Genomic DNA, 24,926 nt, shown 5'->3' on the forward strand with positions numbered 1-24,926 from the left:
ACAATCACCGTCTAAAGAAAAGATAGTTCATTGGATCACTAGAAAGAGGTTAAAAGCCAACGCTTGTTCCTAAATAAAGAGAGTTCTCCTTTAGTAGAGATTCCGGACCAAAGTCTCATCAACCGAGACTTAAATTTCATTCCCTTTCCTATCATTTTGTTTAGAAATAAGATAAAACCTAGTAGACATGTCCTTAACTGGAGTTTACTCCACCCAGTTGTCCTCCCTAAACAAAGTGAGGAAGCTATGGATAAATTTGAGTTTTATTTGACTAATGACTTAGATAGTCTTCTGGTCTCTGTATGTTGGTGTGTTTTTTATTTTAGTTCATGTATTTTTTTTGGAAATAATTCCTGAATGTTAAAATCCTATTGATTTTAGTCCCTAAAATTAAAATCCGGAGGGAAACTGCAAATTTTCTTACAGATTTTAACTTTAGGGACTAAAACCAAATGAAATTCAACATTTAAGAACTAAAACTAAGAAAAAAAAGAGAACCTCTCATCCCACCCCTTAGGGTTCTCACGCACCATGTGCGTTTCCAAAGACGTCCCTTGCTTCCGGAGATATAGTTACAGATGCACCTTTTTTTAATTTAACGTTGAATTGTTCCGTGGATGCATCTACGAAACCTTTTTTTTTACATTGTTTAAATGGTTCCGTATATGTATCTACGGAAGAATTCAACAGAAAATTTAAAAAATGTGCTTCCGGAGATACACCTCCAAAAGCAAGAGACAAAAATGAAATTTCGCCAGATACCAAAGAGTATTATGGAATGAATTTGAGATATTCTCAAAAAAAAATATACAAAGACGAAAATAAAAAACACGTAAACTTGACTTAAAAAAAACTATTTAATCCTTGATTAATTTGTAATTAGATCTATTTATAAATCTAATTAGTAGTATTAGTGAGTTACATACAAGTTTTTTAACTGTGTTAAAAAGTTTAGTTATAGTGTTAATTACAAAGGCATGATGCCGTGTAAAAGCCAATAAATCTTACAATATTACATGACTAACTCTTTTAATATAAATAAACATATACAAGTTAAAGATCTGATTTTTCAAAAAATCCAAAAATAAAATCATTAATTTTTTGAAAACAAATTATTTTTCTTAAATTCACCCAAACACAACAATAACTAATCGAGACAGTAATTAAAAATTCCTCACTTTAAAAATATAAACTCGTTAACATTAAATAATGGCAGATACATTCAATTGTAACATTTTATTTATTTATTCATCTTTAAATAGTAAAATTCTAACCATTAAATTATTTCATTTTAAGAAAATAAATTACAATAACAAATTAATAGTAAAAACAGATAATGTTCATTGTACAAAAAAACATAGGATTCAATGTACAAAATAAAAAAACAGAAACCACATAGGATTATGCGTGAATCTATGTCAGTTAGCTATTAAGAATAATCGTGGTTTAAAATTTTAGATTCTCATAACGAAAGAAAAAAAAAATGCTATTTCTCATGTTTTTAAGTCAACAATAATTCACCTGGTTCGTTTTCAATTTCTACTACAAAACTATAATCAGATAGAGTTTCAAACAAGCCTTTGAATCTCTTCCCTCTCTCTCTCTCTCTCTCATCTCCACCAGGTAAACAACATCAAACCCATTTCAGTTTAACTCAGTAATTGTTTTGTTTTTAGCTAAATTTTGAAACTTTGTGATTGCATGTGATGTGGTGTTACAAATTCTCAAATCTGTGTGTTGTGTAGGTGTGATTGTGCTTGGAAAATGGCTTCTGGAACTGTGCCTGCTTCGTTTTCTAGCCTCAGGATGTCTGAATCCGGTTTGGGGTTTGTGAAAAGTATTGATTTTGTGAGAGTTTCTGATTTGAAAAGAATGAAATCCGCAAGGACTAAAGTGTCAATTATCAGAAATTCAAACCCTGGTCAGGAGGTTGTTGAACTTCAACCTGCTTCCAAAGGAAGTCAGCTTTTAGGTATGTTCGCGTTCTTGATGCTTCAATTGTTTTGTTTCTGGAACAATTTTCATTCTTAACCTTGTTTTAGTTTTGCTTAATTTGTGGATGATATTTTGAATGTAGTTCCTAGGCAAAAGTATTGTGAATCGTTGCACAAAACTGTGAGGAGGAAAACAAGGACAGTGACGGTTGGTGACGTGACGATTGGTAGTGAGCATCCGATAAGAGTTCAGACGATGACTACGACCGATACTAAGGATGTTGCTGGAACTGTTGAACAGGTTATACGATTTTTCTTTTATTTTATGCGATATAAAAAGATACAATTGATCGGTTTTATTAAGATGTTAATGGTTGGTTCTTTTTGTTCTGTCTATTGGCAGGTGATGAGAATAGCTGATAAAGGAGCTGATATCGTGCGGATAACTGTTCAAGGGAGAAAAGAAGCTGATGCATGTTTCGAGATTAAAAACTCGCTTGTGCAGAAAAAGTAAGCATAAATTATATAATGCTTTACGTTCGTCTTGTTTATGTATTCATCTGCGTCGTTCTGTACCTATGTCCAGCTACAACATACCGTTGGTGGCTGATATTCATTTTGCTCCGACTATTGCTTTGCGAGTAGCTGAATGCTTTGATAAGATTCGTGTCAACCCTGGAAATTTCGGTATGCATTTCTTTGCCAATTCAGTAGTCTTTTTATATTCTCTTTTTATATTCTTTTGCATACTGAATCCAAACTGCTGTCTTTCACAGCTGACAGACGAGCTCAGTTTGAAATATTGGAGTACACCGAAGACGACTATCAGAAAGAACTTGAGCATATTGAACAGGTTGAACCACCTGTCTCGTTTATATTTTCTTCTAATGTTTTGAAAAGTTTATTTTCTTCTATCCAATGTCTGTTAAATTATTAATACCTCGACTGCAATGTGAAGTTTTTGACCTATTTTATGCTTTATAAAATTATAGGTTTTCACGCCATTAGTTGAAAAATGTAAGAAATATGGGAGAGCAATGCGCATTGGAACAAACCATGGCAGTCTTTCTGATCGTATAATGAGCTACTACGGAGATTCTCCTAGGGGAATGGTAATTCATTTCCCTTATTATTCTGCAATGAACCATTTGTGTATTAAAGGTGTTTGCGCTAGAATTTGTTCGTATTACTAAGCAATGATTGGACAGGTGGAATCTGCTTTTGAATTTGCAAGGATATGCCGAAAGCTGGACTATCACAATTTTGTGTTTTCCATGAAAGCAAGCAACCCAGTCATCATGGTTCAGGCATACCGATTACTTGTGGCTGAAATGTATGTCCAAGGCTGGGATTATCCATTACATTTGGGAGTTACTGAAGCTGGAGAAGGTGAGGATGGTAGGATGAAATCTGCAATTGGCATCGGAACTCTTCTCCAGGTATGCATGTGAATCGATTTTGACATGTTTGGATGTTATCGGGTATAATTGATTTTGCCTCCGAAATTGATTCTAACTTTAAGCTATAATTTGTAGCTTTTCTTTCTACAATTAATATGTAGCTTTGAATTATTGTTCAATCCACTTTTGCATTAATGTATATCCCAGAATCAGTTTTACTAAATCTATTTTTGTCACCACATAACCAAATAGACACGTATATGTTGATGACATGCTTTTCATCAGGATGGATTGGGCGACACAATACGAGTTTCACTCACAGAAGCACCGGAGGAGGAGATAGTTCCTTGCACAAGGTTGGCAAACCTTGGAATGAGAGCATCTGAACTCCAGAAAGGAGTGGTATGGTTCAAAACAATGCTTCAGTTTGACACGCCTACACTTTCTAAAGTCTAACGTCGTAAAATTGTATGAACTTACTTTCGTTGACACTGCTTTCCTCAGGCACCTTTTGAAGAAAAACATAGACATTATTTTGACTTCCAGCGCCGTACTGGTCAATTGCCAGTGCAAAAAGAGGTAAATATTAAAAGTTTTGTAGAAAAACTTAACCCGTTTTACACGTTACACACAGACTGTGAACTTTCTTCCGCGTCATCCTTCCTATGACACTGCATCACGCATTAATTACATAACTTTCCATCTTAATACAGGGTGAGGAGGTGGATTATAGAGGTACGCTCCACCGGGACGGATCTGTTCTCATGTCAGTCTCCTTGGATCAGTTAAAGGTAACATTTGAGCAGCCCCTTTATTCTCTCTTCTTTTTGGTTGACAAAATGTCCCTTTCAATGTATCGGTTTGTGTTAAATTACATTTTATTCTCTTTATTCCGTAATTTTGACAGACACCAGAGCTCCTTTACAAGTCCCTTGCTGCGAAACTCATTGTTGGCATGCCATTTAAGGTTTTGGTTACTAAATCGTATTCAATGAAATGTCCCGTGGGTTTAAATAACAAGTTATTTACATAATATGCACTGTATATTCAGGATCTGGCAACAGTTGATTCAATCTTATTGCGGGAACTCCCTCCGGTAGATGATGTTGATGCTGTAAGAACTAAGAACCTTTTCATCTTTTTTATCCACCAAACCATTTCTATACTGTCAAGTTATTGCGCCGTTGGAATAATTTTCTCTTCCACTCTCTTGTTTTTGGTACCATTATCAGCGGTTAGCTCTAAAAAGACTGGTTGATATAAGTATGGGAGTTATAGTTCCTTTGTCAGAGCAGCTAACAAAGCCATTACCAAATGCCATTGTTCTGGTAAACCTTAAGGAGCTATCGACTGGAGCTGATAAGCTTTTGCCACAAGGTGCTACTAAATCCACACTTTTTTTTCTCCCCTTTTTTATATTCTTAGTAAATGTGTGATCTTATATATCTATTGGTTACATATTAGGCACACGATTGGCTGTGTCAGTACGTGGCGACGAGTCTTATGAAGAGCTGGAAATTCTCAAAGGTGTTGATGCAACTATGATACTCCATGACCTGCCTTATACTGAAGACAGAGTTAGTAGAGTGCACGCAGCAAGGCGGTAAGAATGATACTTCATATTACATGAATTCAATTAGTATATAAAATCTATATTTACTAATCTCGACATCTTATCGGCGTCAGGTTATTCGAGTATCTATCAGAAAATTCGCTAGACTTTCCTGTCATTCACCATATTCAATTTCCAAATGGAGTTCACAGGTAATTTTTAGTTAAGATGAGATGAGCGAATATATAGTTCTTGTAAGCCTAATCAACTCTCTTACAGGGATGATGTAGTGATTGGTGCTGGCTCTCATGCTGGAGCCCTGCTGGTTGATGGACTTGGAGACGGTCTTCTTTTAGAAGCCTCAGACAAAGATTTTGACTTCATTAGAAATACTTCTTTCAATTTGCTGCAAGGATGCAGAATGAGAAATACAAAAACAGTATGTTGTTCAAGCACATTAACACAAAAATTTGAATTGGAAAAGAAAAATTCGCATTCTTTACTGATATGCCTAACATGTCTTGCAGGAGTACGTCTCATGCCCATCCTGTGGCAGAACCTTATTTGATCTTCAAGAAATAAGTGCAGAAATTCGAGAGAAGACATCACACCTCCCCGGTGTTTCGGTAATATCGCTCAGTCTTTTCCTTCATATTTCGTAGTACATTGACATTCTCCAAATTGTATCAGTGTACTATAGTTTGTAAACTGCATTTATGCAAAGAGAAAGTGCTTTGTTTTCTATTATTAACTTTCTGTTGCCATGCGTATTAGATTGCAATCATGGGATGCATTGTAAATGGTCCCGGAGAGATGGCTGATGCGGACTTCGGGTATGTTGGTGGTGCTCCTGGGAAGATTGATCTCTATGTTGGGAAGGTAACATATTCTTTATGCTTAAATGCAAACTTTCATTTAGACCTGTACATACTTTTGCAACACCGCAAATCTAAACATGCACTTATGTCCTGGAAAAAATCCCTATCAATTGAACTTTATATATGTTGAATGGAGTTTGACATTAAGTTCAATGGAATTGTTACAATTGCAGACTGTGGTGAAGCGCGCGATTGCGATGGAACAAGCAACTGATGCCTTGATCGATCTGATAAAAGAGCACGGACGTTGGGTAGACCCACCTGTAGAGGAGTAAAAGCTACAGCTCAATGTTCGAATTAGCCAATGAGGTTCCGGCACGTGTAACATATGGTGGATCCTCTAGGATGATTATTACTTTATGCAGTTTATGTTATTATTTTAACCTCAGAAAGTTTTATTTTCACGTTTCAACATAGTTGATTTTCTTGTTACAATGGTTCCAAATAAAGTATGGGGTAGGAAACTCTTGAGGTTCAGGATTTATACAATAAGTCAAAACCATTGTATTGTCATGCCCAATGAATAATATGATATTATACAGAAATTATATGAACGGTCATTTTATGTCAATCAATCTGTTTTTTATTTGGATTTCAGAATGTGGAATGTGATGTGTTTGATAAGTATGAATATTATATGTAGACACTGAAGAGAAGCAGGCGCAACAACATTTTATGTCAACCAAACTGTTTTCTATTTGGGATTTCAGAATGTAAAATATAATGTGTCAGTTGAGAATGACTCATATATACGCTCAAATACATTGGTGGATATTCGGTTAGAACTTGAAATCAAAATATTGGTGAATAATTAAGTGTGAAGAGGGAGAGAGTAAGAATGACAGAGAGTAATTAAGGGTGAAAATATGAGCTTTTATTCATTAATGAGATACCCAAAGGATATACAACTACATAATATGAAGTACTATTATCAAACAAAAAAAACTAAAAAATTCCCAGATGTATCCGTTGACATATTATGTCAATCGGTTGCATTTAGCTATTGTCTTCGGAATGTGGAGGAAAAACTACAGATGTAACATGTTGACATAATATGTCAACTGTCTATATTATGGATCTGTTTGAAAACTAAACACTGCATAACAAGATGTAACTTGTTGATATAAAACTACAACTTGTTACACCGACTAGAATTACATTATATGCTCAACAAACCACCTTAATTCAAGTCATCCAAGTCTTCCATACCCAATATGCTTCTTCAATCTCTTAAACATTTCAATAAGGACTCCTTTGGTCAGCAAATCGATCACTTGGTCTTCACTTCTACAATACCCCAACCTTAATCTTCCTTCACTAACAAGCCCTCTCAAGTAGTGAAACCTCATCTCAATATGCTTGCTTCTCCCATGTGCAATGAGATTTTTAGGAAGGTTTATAGCATAAATGTTATCAACCATGAGTGTTATAGCGTCACCCTCTTCACTGCTCAACTCCTTTAACATATTCGTCAACCACACGACTTGGCACACACATAACGAAGCTTCAATATACTCGGCCTCACAAAACGAGAGTGTCAATACTGGTTCCTTCTTCAAACACCATGAGATTGGTGTTTCTCTGAACATAAAGATGTATTATGCTTTGCATTTTCTGTCATCTTTATCTTTGCACCAATTGGAATCGACATATCCTAATAAATTGCATTTTCTACCCTTTTTCACTGCGGGAAACAGAATTCTGCAACCAACCGAACCTTTGACGTAGGGCTGGAAATGAGTCGAGTCGAACTCGCCTCAGCTCAGTTCGACTCGTTAAGAATTGACCGAGTTCGAGTTCATGATGAACTTTTTTTCAGCTCAAACTCGACTCGTTAAGTATTGGCCGAGTTCGAGTTCATCATGAACTTTTTTTTCAGATCAAAATCGACTTGTTAGAAGTTCACGAACATCTCGATTCAACTTGTTATGTTTATCTTGTTAGGCTTATCTCGCTTATTTCACTGACTTAAAAGTAATTTTTTAAAGTCTATTTTATATATATATATATATATATATATATATATATATATATATATATATATATATATATATATATATATATATTAACATTTTAAATTAATATTTTTTTAAAAAAAAATATAGAAATAAATAAAAGTTATAAGATTGGAATTTATATGATGTTAATTTTATTTGTATAATTATTTGTAGAAATATTTTGCTCACTTGAGAATATAAATTATCAATTAAAACGGTTAGATTAAAAGAAAATATGATACTAAGATTTAGAGCAAATCTTTAAACATACTCTTAAAGACAATATAATCTACCTCAAATATAATCGAATTGACTCATGAACCTAACGAGTCGAACTATGTATAGTTCAAGTTCAACTCATTTAGTTAACGAACTTAGTTTTTAGCTCATATTCAGCTCATTTGGTTCATGAACCTAGTTCAACGATTTAATTTTCGAATCCAATTTCAAACTATTTTCGAGTTAGTTTGGTTCATTTCCATCCCTACTTTGACGTATCGCAGAATCCTTTTGATTGCTGCCAAGAGAGACACCTTTGGTCTCTCCATGAATTTGCTCACAATACAGACACTAAACGCCAAATTCGGTCGCATATTGCACAAGTAATGCAAGGATCCAATCAGCCTCTAATACCAAGTTGGATTAACATCTTGCTCATCCTCATTCTTCGACAACTGCAACCTCGGTTTAGCTGGAGTAATGGCAGCATTAAAATGCTTCATTTCAAACTTCTTCAAAATCTCAATCACATACCTTCTTTGGTGAGGCCTGGGTCGATCAATGCCAATGAAGTATGTCATGAGGCCTGGGTCGATCATCTCAAACCCCTTCATAAGCTCAGCCTTGAAATTAGAAATGTATCTTTCATTGTTTCATGTAATCAACAAATCATCCACATAAAGACATAAGATTAGCAACTTTTCATTTGCATCCTTCTTCACGTACACACCATGTTTGGATATACATTTCTTGAAGCCTATCTCCTATAAGAAATCATTTATTCTCTTGTTCCAAGCTCTTGAAGCTTGTTTCAAACTGTACAACACCTTCTTTAATTTATAGAACTTTGACTCTTGATTTTTCACAACAAAACCAAGGGGTTGTTCTACATAAACCTCTTCTTCAAGAGGTCCGTTCAAAAATGAAATTTGACAGACCAATTGTTGTTGCTTGCAATCCCAACAACCAATCGTATGGTTTCAATTCTAGTCACCAGTGCAAACACGTCTTTAAAGTCTATGCCTTATGTTTCCAAAAATCCCTTTGCAACTAATCGAGCCTTGTGCTTGATTATTTCACCCTTGAGATTTGCCTTAACTTTGTACACCCATGTTACATCAATTAGTTTCCTTCCGGACCCGGTAGATCAATTAGTTCAAAGTATTTTTCTTCTCCACCGCTTCCAGCCCCTCCTCATCGCACAAATTCATTTTGGATCACTCAAGACTTCCCTCCATTTTAACGGTTCAAATTCGGCCATAAATTCTAACTGGACAAATCACCATCGTTATTGATTTTGTTATCTTGGAACGGCTCATAATCTTGTAGTCTAGCAGGAAAATCTCTTCGTCTTGTTGATCTCCTCACACCATCTTCCATTTGGGCTTCAACAGAGGCTAATTTTGTACCTTCCAGCACTGCAGGAAAAAATTTCTCATTGGTGTAATCGGTTGACATATTATGACAATTGGTTGCAATCTGATGCATTTCCTTTATTTCATCAAAAACAACGTCCCCCATTATCTTCTCATGTGCTTCAAAAGAGCTTTGCAACTCCTCTTTGCTCATCGATGCAAGATCCTTCGATTCCTCAATCGCAACCACCACATTGTCAAATTTTGGCGTCAAATAACACAAGATTTTTGTGACAACATACTTCTCCATAACCGTTTCTCCACACTACTTTACTTGGTTCTCCAACCGGGTAATTCTTGTCATAAAATCGTTGATGACCTCCTTCCCATCCATTCGAATAAACTCAAACCGTCTTTTGTGATTTTGTAACCTCACAACATTCGCCTTCTCAGCTCCTGTATACGCCTTCTTCAATATTTCTCACGATTGCTCGATGAATCACAATCACCAACTTTCTCAAAATTATATGCATCAAATTGATGAATAAAAAACAATGCCTTGTAATCTTCCGTCTCCTCCTCCTTAAGCTTAGATCTTTGTGCATCCATTGCACCTTCTACAAGTGTAGTTACTCCGTTCTTGATCACTTCACGAACATCTTGATAGTCAAACAACACCTTCATTTTTTACACCACTTATCGTAATTCTTTGCCTTGTGAATTAGGAGATTTGCATGGATTTGTTCATTGGAAATAAAGTTCATTTTCGCAAACTGGGTGTTTGATGGACCGAATCAGTCTCTTGATGTCAAATTTTATAATTTGAAACCACAAAGTTGATGAATAATTGACTGTGGAAAGGGAGAGAATGCGAGAGAATAACTGAGGGTCAAAATATAAGCATTTATTCATTAATGAGATGCCCAAAAGACATATACAACAACATAAAATGAGGTACAATTATCAAATTGAAAAACTGAAAAACTTCCAGATGTAACCAGTTGAAATATTATATCAATTAGTTGCATTTAGCTACTACCTCAAAATCCGGAGAAAAAACTACATTAACATGATATAATATGTCAACCGATTACATTATGATTATATTTGAAAACTAAACACGCCATAAGAGAATGTAACATGTTGACATAAAACTATAGCATATTACATTAAGGCTCTGTTTGGCAAGTCACATTTTGAGCTTATATCTTATAGCTTATAAGCTCGTATGATAATAAAAGACTTGTTTGGTAACCATCTTTACATCATGAGCTTATAACTTATTTTACTAATTTATAGCTTATTTTTCAGACACTATTTTTAATAGCATTTTAACTTATAACTTATAGTTTATCATTTTTTTCTTCCATTAATACCCTTATAAATTTTAATTATTTTGAATGTGCATTTAATTATTAATTAAGAAATATCTTTTTATGTCATTTTACATTTATCAGCTAGTTAAACCGCTAATTTTACCAAACACGTTAATTAACTTATCAGTTATCAGTCATCAACCATTATCTATAAGCTATAAATTATCAGTTATTAGTCATCAATCATAAACTATAAATTATAAGCTAACTTATCATCCAACTGCTAATTTTATCAAAGAAAGTCTAAATTAAATTATATTATATTCTCAACATTTTCAACCGATAAAACAATGGTCATCAACTATGAGCTTGTTTGTCTTTACAAAAATCATACCAACCATTCCTTATATTTGGTTCATTTTTTACCTTCCTATTTAAATGTTTGACTAGACTTCTTCAATTAATTCATTTATATTAATAATGGTGACAACTTCTCTCCAACCAATCAAATGATTCCATCTCATTTAACACATTTAATTATTTATTAAAATATTAAAAATGTTTGTTGTTTTTAAAACATTTTATAAAGGAGATAACCTTATCCAACTTTTTGAGTTGGGTAGATAAGAATTCACCATTAATAATAATTTCAGACCGATCACAAGCAAAAACAATTTCTTGCAATGTGCTTGGGTATATGCTATAAAGCAATAATTGTGAAGCAGAGTTTAACGGTTATTATGACAATAAAGATATAAATACAATATTAACGATTAATTGAAGAAATGTAAGTTAACTTAAAATTGCATAAACAATACATATCAGCACGTTATTGTCCTTTTTCACTAATTTATTTTGTAACAACTAAAAACCATGAATATTCAATATCATTTTGAGTAGACTACAACTAGTAAAATCTGGTGTTTAATTTTAAATTTTTTGAAGGAGATAATATTCAAGAAAAATAAGAGCACGGTTGTAATGTTGTTTACACCATTAATACATCTTAACCGCTCAATTGAATTATTTTACAATAAATTAAATTAAAAATTAAATAATTTAAACAAATCAACGATTAATTGACGGTGAAAAAAATTACGCCGCCCATATATTTAAATTAAATTCTAAAAATAATATAGACAAAGTTGAATTTAAGGATGATATAGATTTCACTACTTAGAAAAATCTTTTTTTACATCAGTTGGAAAATAGGATTTACACTAGAATCAACTACATTTTAGATGATGTATGAGGGGAAAAAGAAGTGCCCTTAATTGAGTGTCTTTGTTAGTGAAAATTCCATCGTATTTAAGAAGTTGTTTTATATAATTAATCACAAAATTTTAATTAATTAAAAAATAAATATTGAATTTTTATCTCCTTCATAATCTCAATCATTCTCATAAATACAATTAAAAACAAAATTAAAATTAAAATAAATTAAAAAATTACTCTTCTTATTAATTGTTTCCATGCAAAAATTTCTCCTACAAATTGCAACAAAAGGAAATTTACAAAATAATGATGACGATAATAATAGTATAGGAATTCAAAATATCTATTGCAATCATCATAGATCAAGAACAAAAGAATCTACAAAAAAAGAAAAGAATCATTCTATCAAAATAACGGCAATACGAGGAAGAGTATAATAACCTCAATACAAACGAAGTTACGTATACAAATACAACTAGTATACTAGTATATTCTTTACATTATATCTCTTCTTACACCGTAAATGTACTGATTTCTCCGTAGATTCTGTTTCCGTTTCTTGTACACCATTCCTGCCAACATAAGCACGCTCGCCGCCACTATTATTCCGATCGCTATCCCTGCTTTCTTGCTTCCACTCATTCCTTCTACCGACGAATCATCATCTGTTTTCTCATCAAGACCGATGTGGTTTATTAAAGTAGAATCCTCCGGCGAAGGAGCCGGAGTACTGGAAAATGGACTCGGATTTGACGGAGGCGGCGCTGGTGGCGACGAAGCCAGAGGCGAGATGGAAGGAGGATAGTATCGAGATGGAGTGTTAGCCGATGACGGTGACGGTGATGGTGATTCCGGCGATGATAACGGTGACGGTGATGGTGATTCCGGCGATGATAACGGTGAAGGTGATGGTGATTCCGGCAATAGTGACGGAGATTGAGACGGCGAGGAATCGGTGTTCACGTGAAGTGAAAGAGTGAGTAGAATGAGAGAAAGAAGAGATAATCTTGCTTTTGCCATTGGTTTGAAAAAGAGTGAGAGAGAAAATGAAAATGGAAAAAGAAGAAAGAAAATGGATCTGAAATAAAGAAAATAAGAGAAAGAGTGGAAACTGTTTGAAGGAAAACGGTTAGAAAACGGTTAACGAGGGAATAATCTGAAATCGGAGGGTTTATATTGAAAGAATCGCAAAGGAAGAGGATATGAGAATGTGACACGTGGCTTTGTAAAAAGTGCGAGATTCACTGGAAATGAAGTAAAAGAGTTGAAGATTAGTTCATACGGAAAAGGGAAATGCATATGAAATGCAAAATGCAATGCAAATGAAAGGAGTTTGTGTAATGGAGAAGATAAGTGAAAGTGATTTTTATGCATTTGAACACGCAGCTATAAACATTGTTAAAGAGATGGTAAAGGCAGTTTCACTTTTCATGCAATTCAAGGAAGAGCTTTTACATTTTCTATGTGTTTATTAAAATTAAAATGTATGTATGCAACCATAGTAAGTAAAATGTATTATATAATATATCTAAAATAATAGCATAAGAAACAAGAGAAAAATTAAACTCGTTGATTCTTATTTCCCAAACGGCGTGTTGGTTTAAATTAATAATGTGAAGCTATCATGCATTGCATTGATAGAATGTAATATACTATTATATCTTTTATAGTGATCTTAAATTAAAATATATGTAATATAATCAATTTATAACTAATCACAACTACCTTGTAACTTCTTAACCAAACTTAACTAATTCTAATTAATATGAAGCTTATTTTGATGGTTTGGTTCATGGATTTTTTGAACAGTCCTACTAGAGATTCATAAACTTATTTTGGCGAGTTCAATCAAATGTAGGCTCCCGAGGGATTAATATATGGAGGTGGATTAAACTAAATACCAGAAATAAATAGGGAAATTTTTATTAAAGCCTCAACCCAAAAATCTAAATACTCAGTTTAATAATACAGTTATCTCAGATGTGTCCACCCTTCCCTTCTTTACCTCTTTTAAAGGCTTGGAGAGAGGAGTTGGTGATTGTTCTTCTCTAAGTTACTATGTCAGAATCATTCTGATCATAGAAGTATAAATAGAAACATGAAATCTAACTCTTCATAGTTCGTCCTTCACATCAGTATTGCTACTTTGGTTCTCTTTGGTATCAGAACTCTCCTTGGCATCAGAGTCCTCTGGTTTTGGAGATGAGGTTGGTTTCTGGAGCTTGAATGGGATTGAAGCATGTTGCTTGAGGAACTTGTAAAAGGCTACGACTGTACGATCTGCCTCAACAGTAATCTGCAGAGACAATTAGGAAATTATAAATGTTAATCGCTAAATGATAATGCATATGCAGATATCTCTCATGCACACAGGAGTAAATTCAAACTTATGAAAGCTGAATTAATGAAATATGAAGTGTTGTTTCACATACAGGATCAAAACTTTTGTTTCCGGCTGGGAAGAAGAGAAGAGTGGGGAACCCGTCAGACTGCAAAGTGAACATATATCGAGATTAATCAATAAGTTCTTCAATCTGCATTTGAAGCTGGAATGGAATTCAAAATCATGCAATGTCTAGTTTGAATTTGGGTTTACCTTTGCCCTGGGATGCTCATTTGTTGTTCCATCCATCTTGGCTATTACAAGAGAGTCAATACTACGAAGATGTTTTGCAAGCTTGTTGTATATTGGTTCCAAATGTTGGCAGTGGCCACACCATGGAGCATATATCTGATATTTCATCAACCATTAAATTAACACAACAAGATTACAGAAGTTTAGATGCAAATATAACTTGTAAACTAGAGGATCAAAGTTGTACCTCTAGGAGAACATCCTTTGATTCATCCAAGACAATTTCATCAAAATTATTCCCAACAACTATTTTCACATCATCATCATTCTGTCACCAAGTTCGCAAACATGTTAGACATGAAACATCAAGTAAATAAAGCATAATTGTTGGCAGCAAAATCAAATAACTTACACTTTCAGGAATTGGATCTGACTTGAAAAAGGGTTTTAGTTTGTCTTCAAGGAAATTTTCTCCAAATGCCTGAGATAAAGTAAAGATTTGAAATTTTGTTAAAATATTCCTTTCAAACCTCATTGAATGAAAGAAAAAGGATTCCATACACATTCTATAACCTGGCAGCAAAACTAACAGAGCCCAAGGAAAGAGAGAAAAAGAGTACCTTAATTTTTTCAACAGTCACCTCTTCATCAAACACAAATTTTTTCCCATCATCGTTTCCGGTGTATGCCAATACCTGCATTGGAAATTCCACGGGTTACTTAAATATACTTCAAAGTGATTCAAAGGTTGCAATATGTAAATTTTATGAATTTCATGACTTATCATTTAAATAAAACTTAAAAAGGGAAGATGAAATAATTACTTTTGGATCAGTCCCACTGATACCAAAGTATTCTGAAACAGGCTTTCCAACATCTTCGTTATCAGTTTCCACAAGCACAAAGATCAACTGCAATGGATAAGTGCACAGTTAAATCATCCATTCTAGAGCAAAAAGTCAACGACCCACTAATCAGATATTACCACTCAGCATAAATCAAACAATCAATTATCATGATTTTATAAATTGAGGCATGTTGCAGATTCAATACTCATAACGGCCCACTAATCAGTAAGTATACGACACCTGATTTCTTGTGGAAAGCATGGAAATCTATTTTATTTTGACATAATAATTAGTTACATCTATGAAAATATACCTTTCCCTTGAAAGACTTTGCGGCTTCCTGAAATACGGGGAGGAATTTCTCTGAATCATTTGAAGTCACAAACAACAACACCTGAAGAAAAAAAAGTTTCAAACATGTTACAATCTTTAAAGAACATTGTGATGCCATTTTTCAAACAATTTTCTAATGAGATTAAATTATAATAAGATACATCTCATAAACAATCACCTGTTTCTTGATTGGGTTTTCAAAGACCTCAGGAGCATTTTCTCTTGTAAAAACTGTTACCAAAGGAAGCTTGTTCAAGGAGACAAAGTCTGCTATTGCAGACTTACCGAATTGGCCATCTGCAGAGACAAGGTGAAAACACATCAAATTTGCAACTAAAAAGAAAATAATAATGAAATAAGAAAGAGAAAAGTAAACAAACCAAAATGATTCAGTTTTTCGTCCTCTTTCTTGATAAGGATCAATGCGGGGCGTTTGACATTAACATCAAGATGGAATAGCTTTGCCACTTCAGGATCCACAGTCTGATAAAAATTGACATCATCCTCAAGTCGTGAAGCCGCAGCTAGCTCCTCACTCTCAGGACCCTATATTATGCATGACAGGATAAGTTACACACAACAATTAACAGTGTCACTCACTCCATAGAATCAAATTAACAATGGCAAATGTCTTTTATGGTCAACTCATTGAAAACAAATTTGCTGATTGATCATGAAATAAAGCAAAACGTCTTACTACAATACACTTATCCGAGGGTTTATAAAATGATCCATTACCACGAAAACAGCTGCGACAAAACGGTACCGGAAGGTGCCAATACTGATACCGATACTGTTATTCACCGTTTTTATGATAAAGAACAAATTGTGGTTAATTCACATTGCGGCAACAACAATCAGCAATCTAACAAACCACTTCAAATCAACATTTAACTTAAGGAACAAGAAACAAATCAACAAGTCTTACCACAACAAACTTCTATAATCAAATTAATACCATATGCATATGCAAACATCAATCTAACATTTAACATAAGGAACAAAATCAATAAAGTATGATAACAATCCACTTGCTTTTACTTACAACTAAAGAATTGAGGAACCCCAAAACAACTTTAGTTTCTGAGGCCAATATGCTTTGAGCATCCTCCACTGTAGTAATATTATATATACCAGGTCCTGTCTTCTTCTTAATCCATGCAACTATAGCTTCTCTGCATAACAACGAAACAAAATAAAAAATTTCAGATCCATTAAAATTGAAAGAAAGCATGAATTGAAATCGAAAGAGAAAATATTAGAGATAATTACTTGGTTCTTTGTCCAGAATAAGTCTTGTGAACACCATCAATAAAGAAATAGATAGTAGGAAAACCCTGAACATCAAACTTCTGAGCAACCTCACTCTCTTCCGTCGCATCAATCTTCGCCAAAACAACATTCTCCCCTTTCAACTCAGTAGCAGCGGCAGCATACTCCGGAGCCAAAGCCTGACAATGACCACACCACGGCGCGTAGAATTCAACCAAAACAAACCGATTACCATTGACCACGTCAGTGAAGTTGCTATCCTTCAAAACGACAACGTCCTTTTCATCGAATTCGGGAGGTTGATAAGACTCCTGATGCTCGTAGCCGGAGAAGTCTTCTTCGAGATCGGATTCGTGTTCAGCGTCATCGTGGTGGTCGTGGTGGTCGTGGTGTAGGTCGGTTTCATCGGGTTCGTCGAGGAAGCTGAGATCTTCGTCGGATTCTTCTTCGGAGAGGACGTGAGAGAGGGAAGAGAAGAAGAGGAGAGTTGTGAGGGAGAGGAGAATGAGAATTCGCATTGTGATTTGTGGTTGCAGAGAAACGAAGTGAGAGGAAGAAGAGAGAAACAGAGAAAGAGATCTGTGAGTGATGAGTTATGACTGTGATTTGAGAATGGGTTGACTTTAAACTAACTGCAAATGGAATGAACCTTTGTTACGACGCCGTTTTACTGATTCGTTACAATTTACTACAATTAATCCCTGTTTTACTGTTTTTCTTTCCTTAATTACAGTATTTGAGTACCCATAACTTCATCTAATAAATCAATTATATTTTATTATGGAATTAATTATTATAAAGCGTAAAAAGTTTTACATGATTAATCTATCAGAATTATTTATAATTATTAATTTATAACTAATTAAAATAAAAGTCAATAATTTAAAATTTGACGTGACAAAAATATTTTATATTTTCCAATAAAATTATTTTAATATTTTATTGATTGGTATATTATATTTTAATATTATTTGTTTTTTAAATAAATTTAAATTTATTTATAATAAAAGTACCGGTATATAAATTTACCTTTTTTTATTTATATAAAAAAGTTTACATTTTTTTATAACCATAAATAATACTAACTCAATTAGTTATTTTATATTTGTTGTAATTGGGATACAGTAACAAGTAGCAATGCAATCTTTTTTTCTTTTATTTATAATATTTTTGAAACAATATCGTGTTAAATTAATGTACGTCTCATAATAAATATTTGTAATAAGATGTTTTATTTTTGAAAAGCGCATTCATTTGTCAAACGGAGTCAAGCCATTAAGACAAGACCATTGAGAATTATATCGTAATTTGCTTTGTTCTTATATTGATTTGTGTATGATTCTCCATGCGTCGTCATCTCTTGTATAAGATCAAGGTAGAAAAATTGGTGGATATCCTCTATCTTATCAATTAAACCTGAAACAGCTCGAAAATCACAGTTGACGTCACTTTCAACATTTACAATCCGTTCGATGTATTTGTGCATAAAAAGTGATATCTCTTCAATGAATTTGATTTTTGGTAATCACGGTGGAAGAGATGGTTTGCTAATGCGTGCACCCTTGAAAACACTATTTTTGAGAATTTGGAGTCTGAGAATCCAGAAAATGTGAGTCAACATGCTCGAAATAAGAAGGAGACTGTCTCGTGGAGTTGTCACTTTGATTTGGTTTTACCTTTTTAGGGGAACCCTTTGTTTTAACTGGTTCCGACGGTGGTTTCAAATCTGTTGTTTCTGGATATGCAACCGTTCTAGGTTGCTCTTTGATGTGCAATTTCATTATGTCATCAGCTTTCATGAATCTCTCTTGGCTCACTTTCTATTCAGTCAGGATAGATATGTTTGATTTATCATCCTTCCTTACACTATCATCATCATCAAAATAGAAGTGGATCTAGTGAGTGCAAACTTCGTCCATACCTATTGGATTTTCATGTTTCAGCTTCTTTGAAATTAAACAAGCACATGGAAGACCATAAGTCTTCCTAAGTGTACATCCAAACTTTTCTTTTCTTTGCTTTACAGTTGTACTTTTCTTTCCTATTCTACCTTTCAATGGATCCCTCCTTATCTATAAAGGGAGCCATTAAAAGAATTTGAAATTAATGAATTCGTTCTACAAAACTACACCAAAGCGCTGCACAAGCTCTGTTAGAGAAATTCTTTGTATAGTTTTGAATTTTTAGTTAGGAGCTTTTGTTCGCATCTTCCTTATCAACACTTGTGTTGCTATACTTAAACATTATGTAATTTTCTTATTAGAAGCATCTTTGTAATACACACTTGTAATTAACTTGGTTGACTGTTTCCTTGGGGGACTAGGTGCTAGTCAGAAGCCTCGAGAAGACTGTGGTTGCAGTCATAGTGGTTTCATGATAAGAATCATCTGAATTTGTTAGGGTTGTCATCAAGGTTGGTCATAAGCTTATTGTGGTTGTTTCATTGAGAGACTAGTGTTAATCAGAAGTCCCAAATAGACAGTGGTTGCGGTCATTGTGGTTGTTTGTAATGAGTTTGGTTATAGTGGATTAAATCCTTATCGAGAAGGAAACATCACATTGGCGGGTGAACTGGAGTAACTTAGTTAACAATGAACCAGTATAAAAATATTTGTGTTCATATATTTTTATTCACTTGTTAACCTTGTATTGTGTTGCAAAAAATTTATATTTGGTGCAACTCAATTCAAACACCCTTTTCTTGTGTTTCTCGCACCTTTAAATTTGAGCTATCAAAACATGTCTTATCAGCTCGTTTGGCCTCATGAAAAATAAAATTCAACGCCACCTGAGATATGTTGCCAACCAACTATGAATAAAGGATGTTGTCTTTGAAATGGTTTTCTAACACTGTAATGCTCCGACCAAAAGATGTTTGTTTTTCATTATGTTATTTGTAGAGCATTTGGTTCACGGCATCCCCATCTCGAAAAAAATCACCTTCACTGTTTCCCAACCAGTTCTTCAGTCCAGCATGCGCAGATTCAACTCTGTTAATTGTTGCATTTCCAAAGTGTCGAACCTAATCAGTTCATGCACAAACAATCTTCTTTTTAACATGATCCAAAAACATATTTCAGCAAATTTGGATATATCACACACACATTCCTGAAATGTAGAACATATTCGACCTATAATTCTTTAGTGGGAGAATTTACTATATCATTCCATGCATCCATTATCTTTTCCACAACCGCACCAGGTTTGACAACTTTATCATCTTTACCTTTAACTTGTTTTGTACCAACCACAGGCTTTACTCAACCTCTCACATTTTTAATTATGTGATACTTACAAAGAGGCGAAAGAATTAGGAAACATCGTTGAAACCGAATTCATCAGTGTGATGTCATGATCGGTGATTATGACTTGTGGCATATTTTCTTGGTCCTTTAACATAGTCTTGCATATTCCCAAAACCCATGTAATGTTGTCTTCTTTTTCGGATTCCGAAAATTCAAAACTGACTGAATAAGTCATCTTTGTAGAAGTGACACCAACAATTTCCAAGAGGGGAAGTCTATACTTGTTTGCTTTGTATGTTGAGTCATATATGAGCACGAAGGAAAAGGTGTTGAATATCTTCACGGAATCGGGATGACTCCAAAATATATCTCGAACTGTGACTTTATCATCACAAACTATGTACCTCGAAACATAGTTGTCATCTTCCAAAAGCTTCAACAGTTGTTGCATCTTAGATCTTGGCCCTCTTATCGCCTTGTTGTCTTGAGCACGAACCTTGTATATTTGCTTGATATTTGAAACATTTAAAGTATTTTTCTGTTTCAAATACACGAGTATGTTTTTCGGCGCCACCATGTTTAATGTCATGTCTTAAACAAGTTCCTTATCCTCCGGAACAAGGCAAAATACAATGGAATGACCTAATAACTTGTCATCCAATCCATGATTATGCATCTCGGAGATCACATTAAATTTCCATGTCTCATATGCCATACATTATTCATGCAATTTAAACGGACACTCACATTTCCTCGACCTCGTGTCATCTCTTTTCAACTTCCTAATTTTTGGTTGGTACGCGTTACTTCTTTCTCATATCATTGTTACAAATGTTTGTCTTTTATCCGAACCATTGTAGGACCTTCCAATTACAACTCCAAACCCCAATTTTCCGGCCTCCCTATGTTCATGAACAAACAACACTTCTTTATGTATAAGTTGTGCACGAACATCTACCTCTACAACGGCCGATCGAGCATTCAGTTTAACATCATCATTCGCTTCTTCCGGTTGAACATTATCATTCACTTTATCCGATTTAGCATCATGCTTCACTTTGACTGGTTTAACATCTACACTTATAATAGCTTTAGAAAATATATTCGGGTGCACCATATCTATTGCCACCAATAATAGAAAAATCATGTAAATTTTTTAACTATTAGGACACTTCGGAGATGCACATCTAGATCACACGAAACTTTCTCCGAAGATTCATCTACGAACTCAACGTTCTTTTTTTAGCTTCAAACTTTGATTAATGCAAGGAATGATCTATACATGTAATTTCAGTTTGTTTTGCTCCATTTGAAATGATGAAATACAATAATGATATTTTGGTGTTGAAAAGATGATTGAGTAGGAGAGAGCTTTTTTCAAGGGTTTCGCAGTTGTTTTTTGTTTTAGCATGAATAAATAAGCTCATACAAGGTGGTGTTTTATCAACCTTCCCGTTGGGCATTTCTGGAGATGCATCTTCGAAAATATCACTGAGATGTTATTTAAATCAGTTGTGTGAATAACAAAATTTCGTAAATGAATATAGAGGGTGTTTTAAAGATGCATCTCCAAATACACCTAAACAGTATACGGAGATACATCTCCAAACTATTTTTTTCAAATTTGGGTGAATCTCATAAAAGAGAAGTTTGATATGATTTTGAGTGCGTCTAGAGATGCATCTTTGAATGCTTGAAGGATAATTTCAGATTTTCAAGGGTGTGACATGCATGTAAAAGTAGAAATTTCCCTAAGTTAATTCTTACTACAACTTGTGAAAATTGTGTCCAATAATAATCTCGAAATTTCCCCAAGTTAAATCTTACTACAGCTTGTGAAAATTGCATCAAATAATAATCTCGAAATTGAGAAGTGTTATTTTTTTAATTATGTACATCAATACATTTTGCATTATATTTCAATGTATCCATCTATCAAAAATATCTAAATAGAGTTATGTTCTTGCATAACACTTTTAAATAGAGTTATGTTCTTGCATAACACTTTTAAATAGAGTTATGTTCTTGCATAACACTTTTGAATAGCCTTTTTGAAATGAATCAAACAAGACTGCAACTATTCTGTGTTTAAGAGACTTTTCTAAGTCTATTAAACTTTTTTTTTTCAAGTTTCTTTCGTGAACAAAGATGATTGTCTGACTAATGATATTTCTATTTTCTTCTGTATTTTCTAAATTTTAATTTTTAAAATCTATAAAAATAATTATAAAACAACATAGTTTTGACACTAACAAAAATAAAGTTAGCAATATAGAACTGATTCCAGTTGTTTTATTTCAATGCTATTAAATCTAAGCAACAATGGAGGGTAAACATGGACATAGGTAGGGGGGAGATGAGTAAAGATTTAGCCGGAAAGAAACCCCTTAAGATCTATTGGGTCTTCAAAATTTAATGGCAAATAAAACTTGTGCACAATGCAGTGGTTTTGTAGCATAAACAAAGATCTAATGGACATTCTGAATTTTCCTTGATTTGGTTAAGAAACCCGCAACTAATTATGCAGTGGTGGTTTTGTAGCATACACAAAACAAGAATATCAAATGGATCACAATCATCAAACTCAAGGAACTATGCATTACGAAGCACAACTAATCAACGGTTAAATACACGCAAAGTAATAAGAAGTCAATTATATTTCAAAATGAAAACTTTAACCATAGTTTCAAAATTAACAAAATACAACCTGAACAATCAGATTCTATGGCTCCACTGTTGTCACCTGTTGCCATTCCCCATCGACTGCTTCTTTCCATAATGTGACGTTGTTATTCCCATCCGCCACAGCCAGTATATTTCCTGTCAATGACCATGACACCCTCCAAACAGGGGTCTTGAAATCATTCAAAACTTTTCCTTCCCAATGATCCCCTTCTTTGCCTACAGTCCATATGATCACTTTCCCATCCTGAGACGCGCTAGCAATAGTAGATTTAGGAAGTCCCAAATTTGGTGCCCAAGCAACATCTCGAACCCAATCATTATGCATCTGAAGTGCAGGGAAGCAGTCCATCTTCCACTGCCCATTGCTAAGCTTCCACACCTTAACAGTATTATCACAACCACCAGAACAAAGCTTCTGCACAGGATCAAGTAACCCTGAACCAACAAGAGCACCTGGCGCCATAGAAGGAGCCCAAGACACAGAAGTGACACCAACTGGATGAGCTTGATCAATCCTCGATGTGTCCCATCCACCATCTGCTCTTGCAGTGAATACCGATATATTCCCATCAGACGAAGCACAAGCCAAGCAAAGACCCAATTCATGAGGCGCCCAAGCAACTGAATTCACAGACGACTTATGGTCATCAAATACATGAGCTTGCATCCACTCGTTTGGGTTACCCTCCTTCCAAAGAATAACACGCCCGTCAAAAGAACACGAAGCGAGCAGAGATCCAAACTTAGGGTGAGCCCACGCAACCTCCCAAACAGGTCCTTGGTGACCAGTCAGAGTAGCTAGATGCTGAGAGGCCGAATTGCTCACCCCAATTATCTTAATTGTGTGATCCGAAGAAGCTGTCGCCAGCCTCTTTCCATAATAATCCATCGCAACATCGTGCACGGTGTCTTGATGACCGGTTTCAACCTTCTGGGAAGGCATATTTCTGCTATCAACATATCAAAAATTTATACAGTTAGTTTCATGCTATGAAGTATGCACACCGACCCTAACACGTCGACACCGATATTAATTTGAGAAAAAGAATAAATTAAACTCAATCACATGTGTCGTCAGTTTCAGACGGACACTTTTTTCCAGAGGTGTCTATGCTACATCGATTTCAAACAATCATATACCATATCAAATATAACTAAACTAAAATCTCTTTCAATTTTCTGCTTCCAATTTCATCCTAGATCAAAGAGAATTAGGGATCAACAAATCATAGACCTAAGATTCAATCAAATCTACCAAAATAAATATAATCAAAATCATCCACATAGGACACTATTACTGATCAAGTATCAAATCTACGTAGTTAATCTCGACCGACGGCCACATCGCCGCCGTGCGGCGGGCAACATTGCCGCGGGAGAGAAAGCGTTAAAATGAGACGGAACGTAAAGATCTAGGTTGAAATTCCGAAAAGATGGAGTGGATCGTATACAAGAGAGAGGGAGAGAAAGTACCTGAGAAAGAAAGAGGTGAGACAGAGAGAGTGGTGGAACGGAAGGCGGTGACCGGAACTGCGGTGGCCGGAGCTGTTGGTGAATTAGGATACGAGATCCAAAAACGATTACACTTGAACGGAATATGAGAGGAAAAAATTCAATGCTGTTACTTTTCTTCTTTTTTAATTAAATTCATTTATTGGGCTTTTTTTCTTACGAAATTTAATGGGCTTTCTAGTTCAATTATATAGAGAAATCTTTCTGTCACCCCATTTTGTACTTGACACACCCGATGGCCGATGTCTATGCTTTTACCATATTAGCCATGAACTAATTTATATTTTCTTTCACGAACATAATTGTAAATTTTCGAATTTTTTCCGGATATTTTAGACACCTTATCAGACATTTCCAGTTGATGACAAGTGAGAATGAATTTTTAGAGCATTTTTTAAAAAAAATTTTGGATTTTTTCGTGAAATTTTACTGAATATTTTAAAACGTCGGGTAAAAATGTATAGTTTTTAGGATATTTTGAAAATGTTTGGTAAAAACTCATACGTTTAACCGGAGATTTCAAAAGATTCGGTAAAAATGCATAAGTTCTTCCGAATATTTAGAAAGATGCGGAAAAAACACATAAATAT

The 24,926-nt window shown here is 34.5% G+C and overlaps 4 protein-coding genes across 5 annotated transcripts; 1 reads left to right on the top strand and 3 right to left on the bottom strand.

The window, feature by feature from the left end:
• Window positions 1–1,421: 1,421 nt before the first annotated feature.
• LOC131653824 (4-hydroxy-3-methylbut-2-en-1-yl diphosphate synthase (ferredoxin), chloroplastic) lies at window positions 1,422–6,335 on the top strand. The gene is made up of 20 exons (XM_058924120.1): window positions 1,422–1,623; window positions 1,746–1,972; window positions 2,078–2,235; window positions 2,338–2,444; window positions 2,521–2,621; window positions 2,711–2,787; window positions 2,927–3,046; window positions 3,143–3,373; window positions 3,620–3,736; window positions 3,839–3,913; window positions 4,048–4,125; window positions 4,242–4,301; window positions 4,386–4,448; window positions 4,567–4,711; window positions 4,799–4,937; window positions 5,021–5,098; window positions 5,166–5,325; window positions 5,414–5,512; window positions 5,661–5,765; window positions 5,938–6,335. The coding sequence occupies exons 2-20, from the start codon at window positions 1,765–1,767 to the stop codon at window positions 6,037–6,039; spliced, it is 2,223 nt and encodes a 740-aa protein (XP_058780103.1). The 5' UTR covers window positions 1,422–1,623; window positions 1,746–1,764; the 3' UTR covers window positions 6,040–6,335.
• A 5,773-nt stretch (window positions 6,336–12,108) lies between these two features.
• LOC131653829 (pectinesterase inhibitor 10-like) lies at window positions 12,109–13,387 on the bottom strand. Its single transcript, XM_058924126.1, has one exon. It carries the CDS (start codon window positions 12,884–12,886, stop codon window positions 12,362–12,364), a length of 525 nt encoding a protein of 174 aa, XP_058780109.1. The 5' UTR covers window positions 12,887–13,387; the 3' UTR covers window positions 12,109–12,361.
• A 373-nt stretch (window positions 13,388–13,760) lies between these two features.
• LOC131653826 (protein disulfide isomerase-like 1-4) lies at window positions 13,761–17,502 on the bottom strand. Its single transcript, XM_058924122.1, has 12 exons — window positions 16,895–17,502; window positions 16,668–16,797; window positions 16,003–16,168; window positions 15,801–15,919; window positions 15,603–15,683; window positions 15,266–15,352; window positions 15,062–15,136; window positions 14,854–14,922; window positions 14,689–14,769; window positions 14,463–14,597; window positions 14,299–14,355; window positions 13,761–14,162 (listed from the first exon to the last, which is right to left on the bottom strand). The coding sequence occupies exons 1-12, from the start codon at window positions 17,410–17,412 to the stop codon at window positions 13,980–13,982; spliced, it is 1,701 nt and encodes a 566-aa protein (XP_058780105.1). The 5' UTR covers window positions 17,413–17,502; the 3' UTR covers window positions 13,761–13,979.
• A 5,215-nt stretch (window positions 17,503–22,717) lies between these two features.
• Window positions 22,718–24,454, bottom strand: LOC131653828 (protein transport protein SEC13 homolog B). 2 transcript variants are annotated; one of them, XM_058924124.1, is made up of 2 exons: window positions 24,298–24,454; window positions 22,718–23,771 (listed from the first exon to the last, which is right to left on the bottom strand). In XM_058924124.1, the coding sequence occupies exon 2, from the start codon at window positions 23,765–23,767 to the stop codon at window positions 22,862–22,864; it is 906 nt and encodes a 301-aa protein (XP_058780107.1). In that variant the 5' UTR covers window positions 23,768–23,771; window positions 24,298–24,454; the 3' UTR covers window positions 22,718–22,861. The 2 variants fall into 2 exon arrangements, with proteins under 2 accessions (XP_058780107.1, XP_058780108.1); XM_058924125.1 differs by having other exon boundaries at window positions 22,718–23,774; window positions 24,298–24,444.
• Window positions 24,455–24,926: the final 472 nt, after the last annotated feature.

The sequence above is a fragment of the Vicia villosa genome, linkage group LG2 (genome assembly GCF_029867415.1).
Source record: "Vicia villosa cultivar HV-30 ecotype Madison, WI linkage group LG2, Vvil1.0, whole genome shotgun sequence".
In the NCBI taxonomy this organism is placed as follows: Eukaryota; Viridiplantae; Streptophyta; class Magnoliopsida; order Fabales; family Fabaceae; genus Vicia; species Vicia villosa.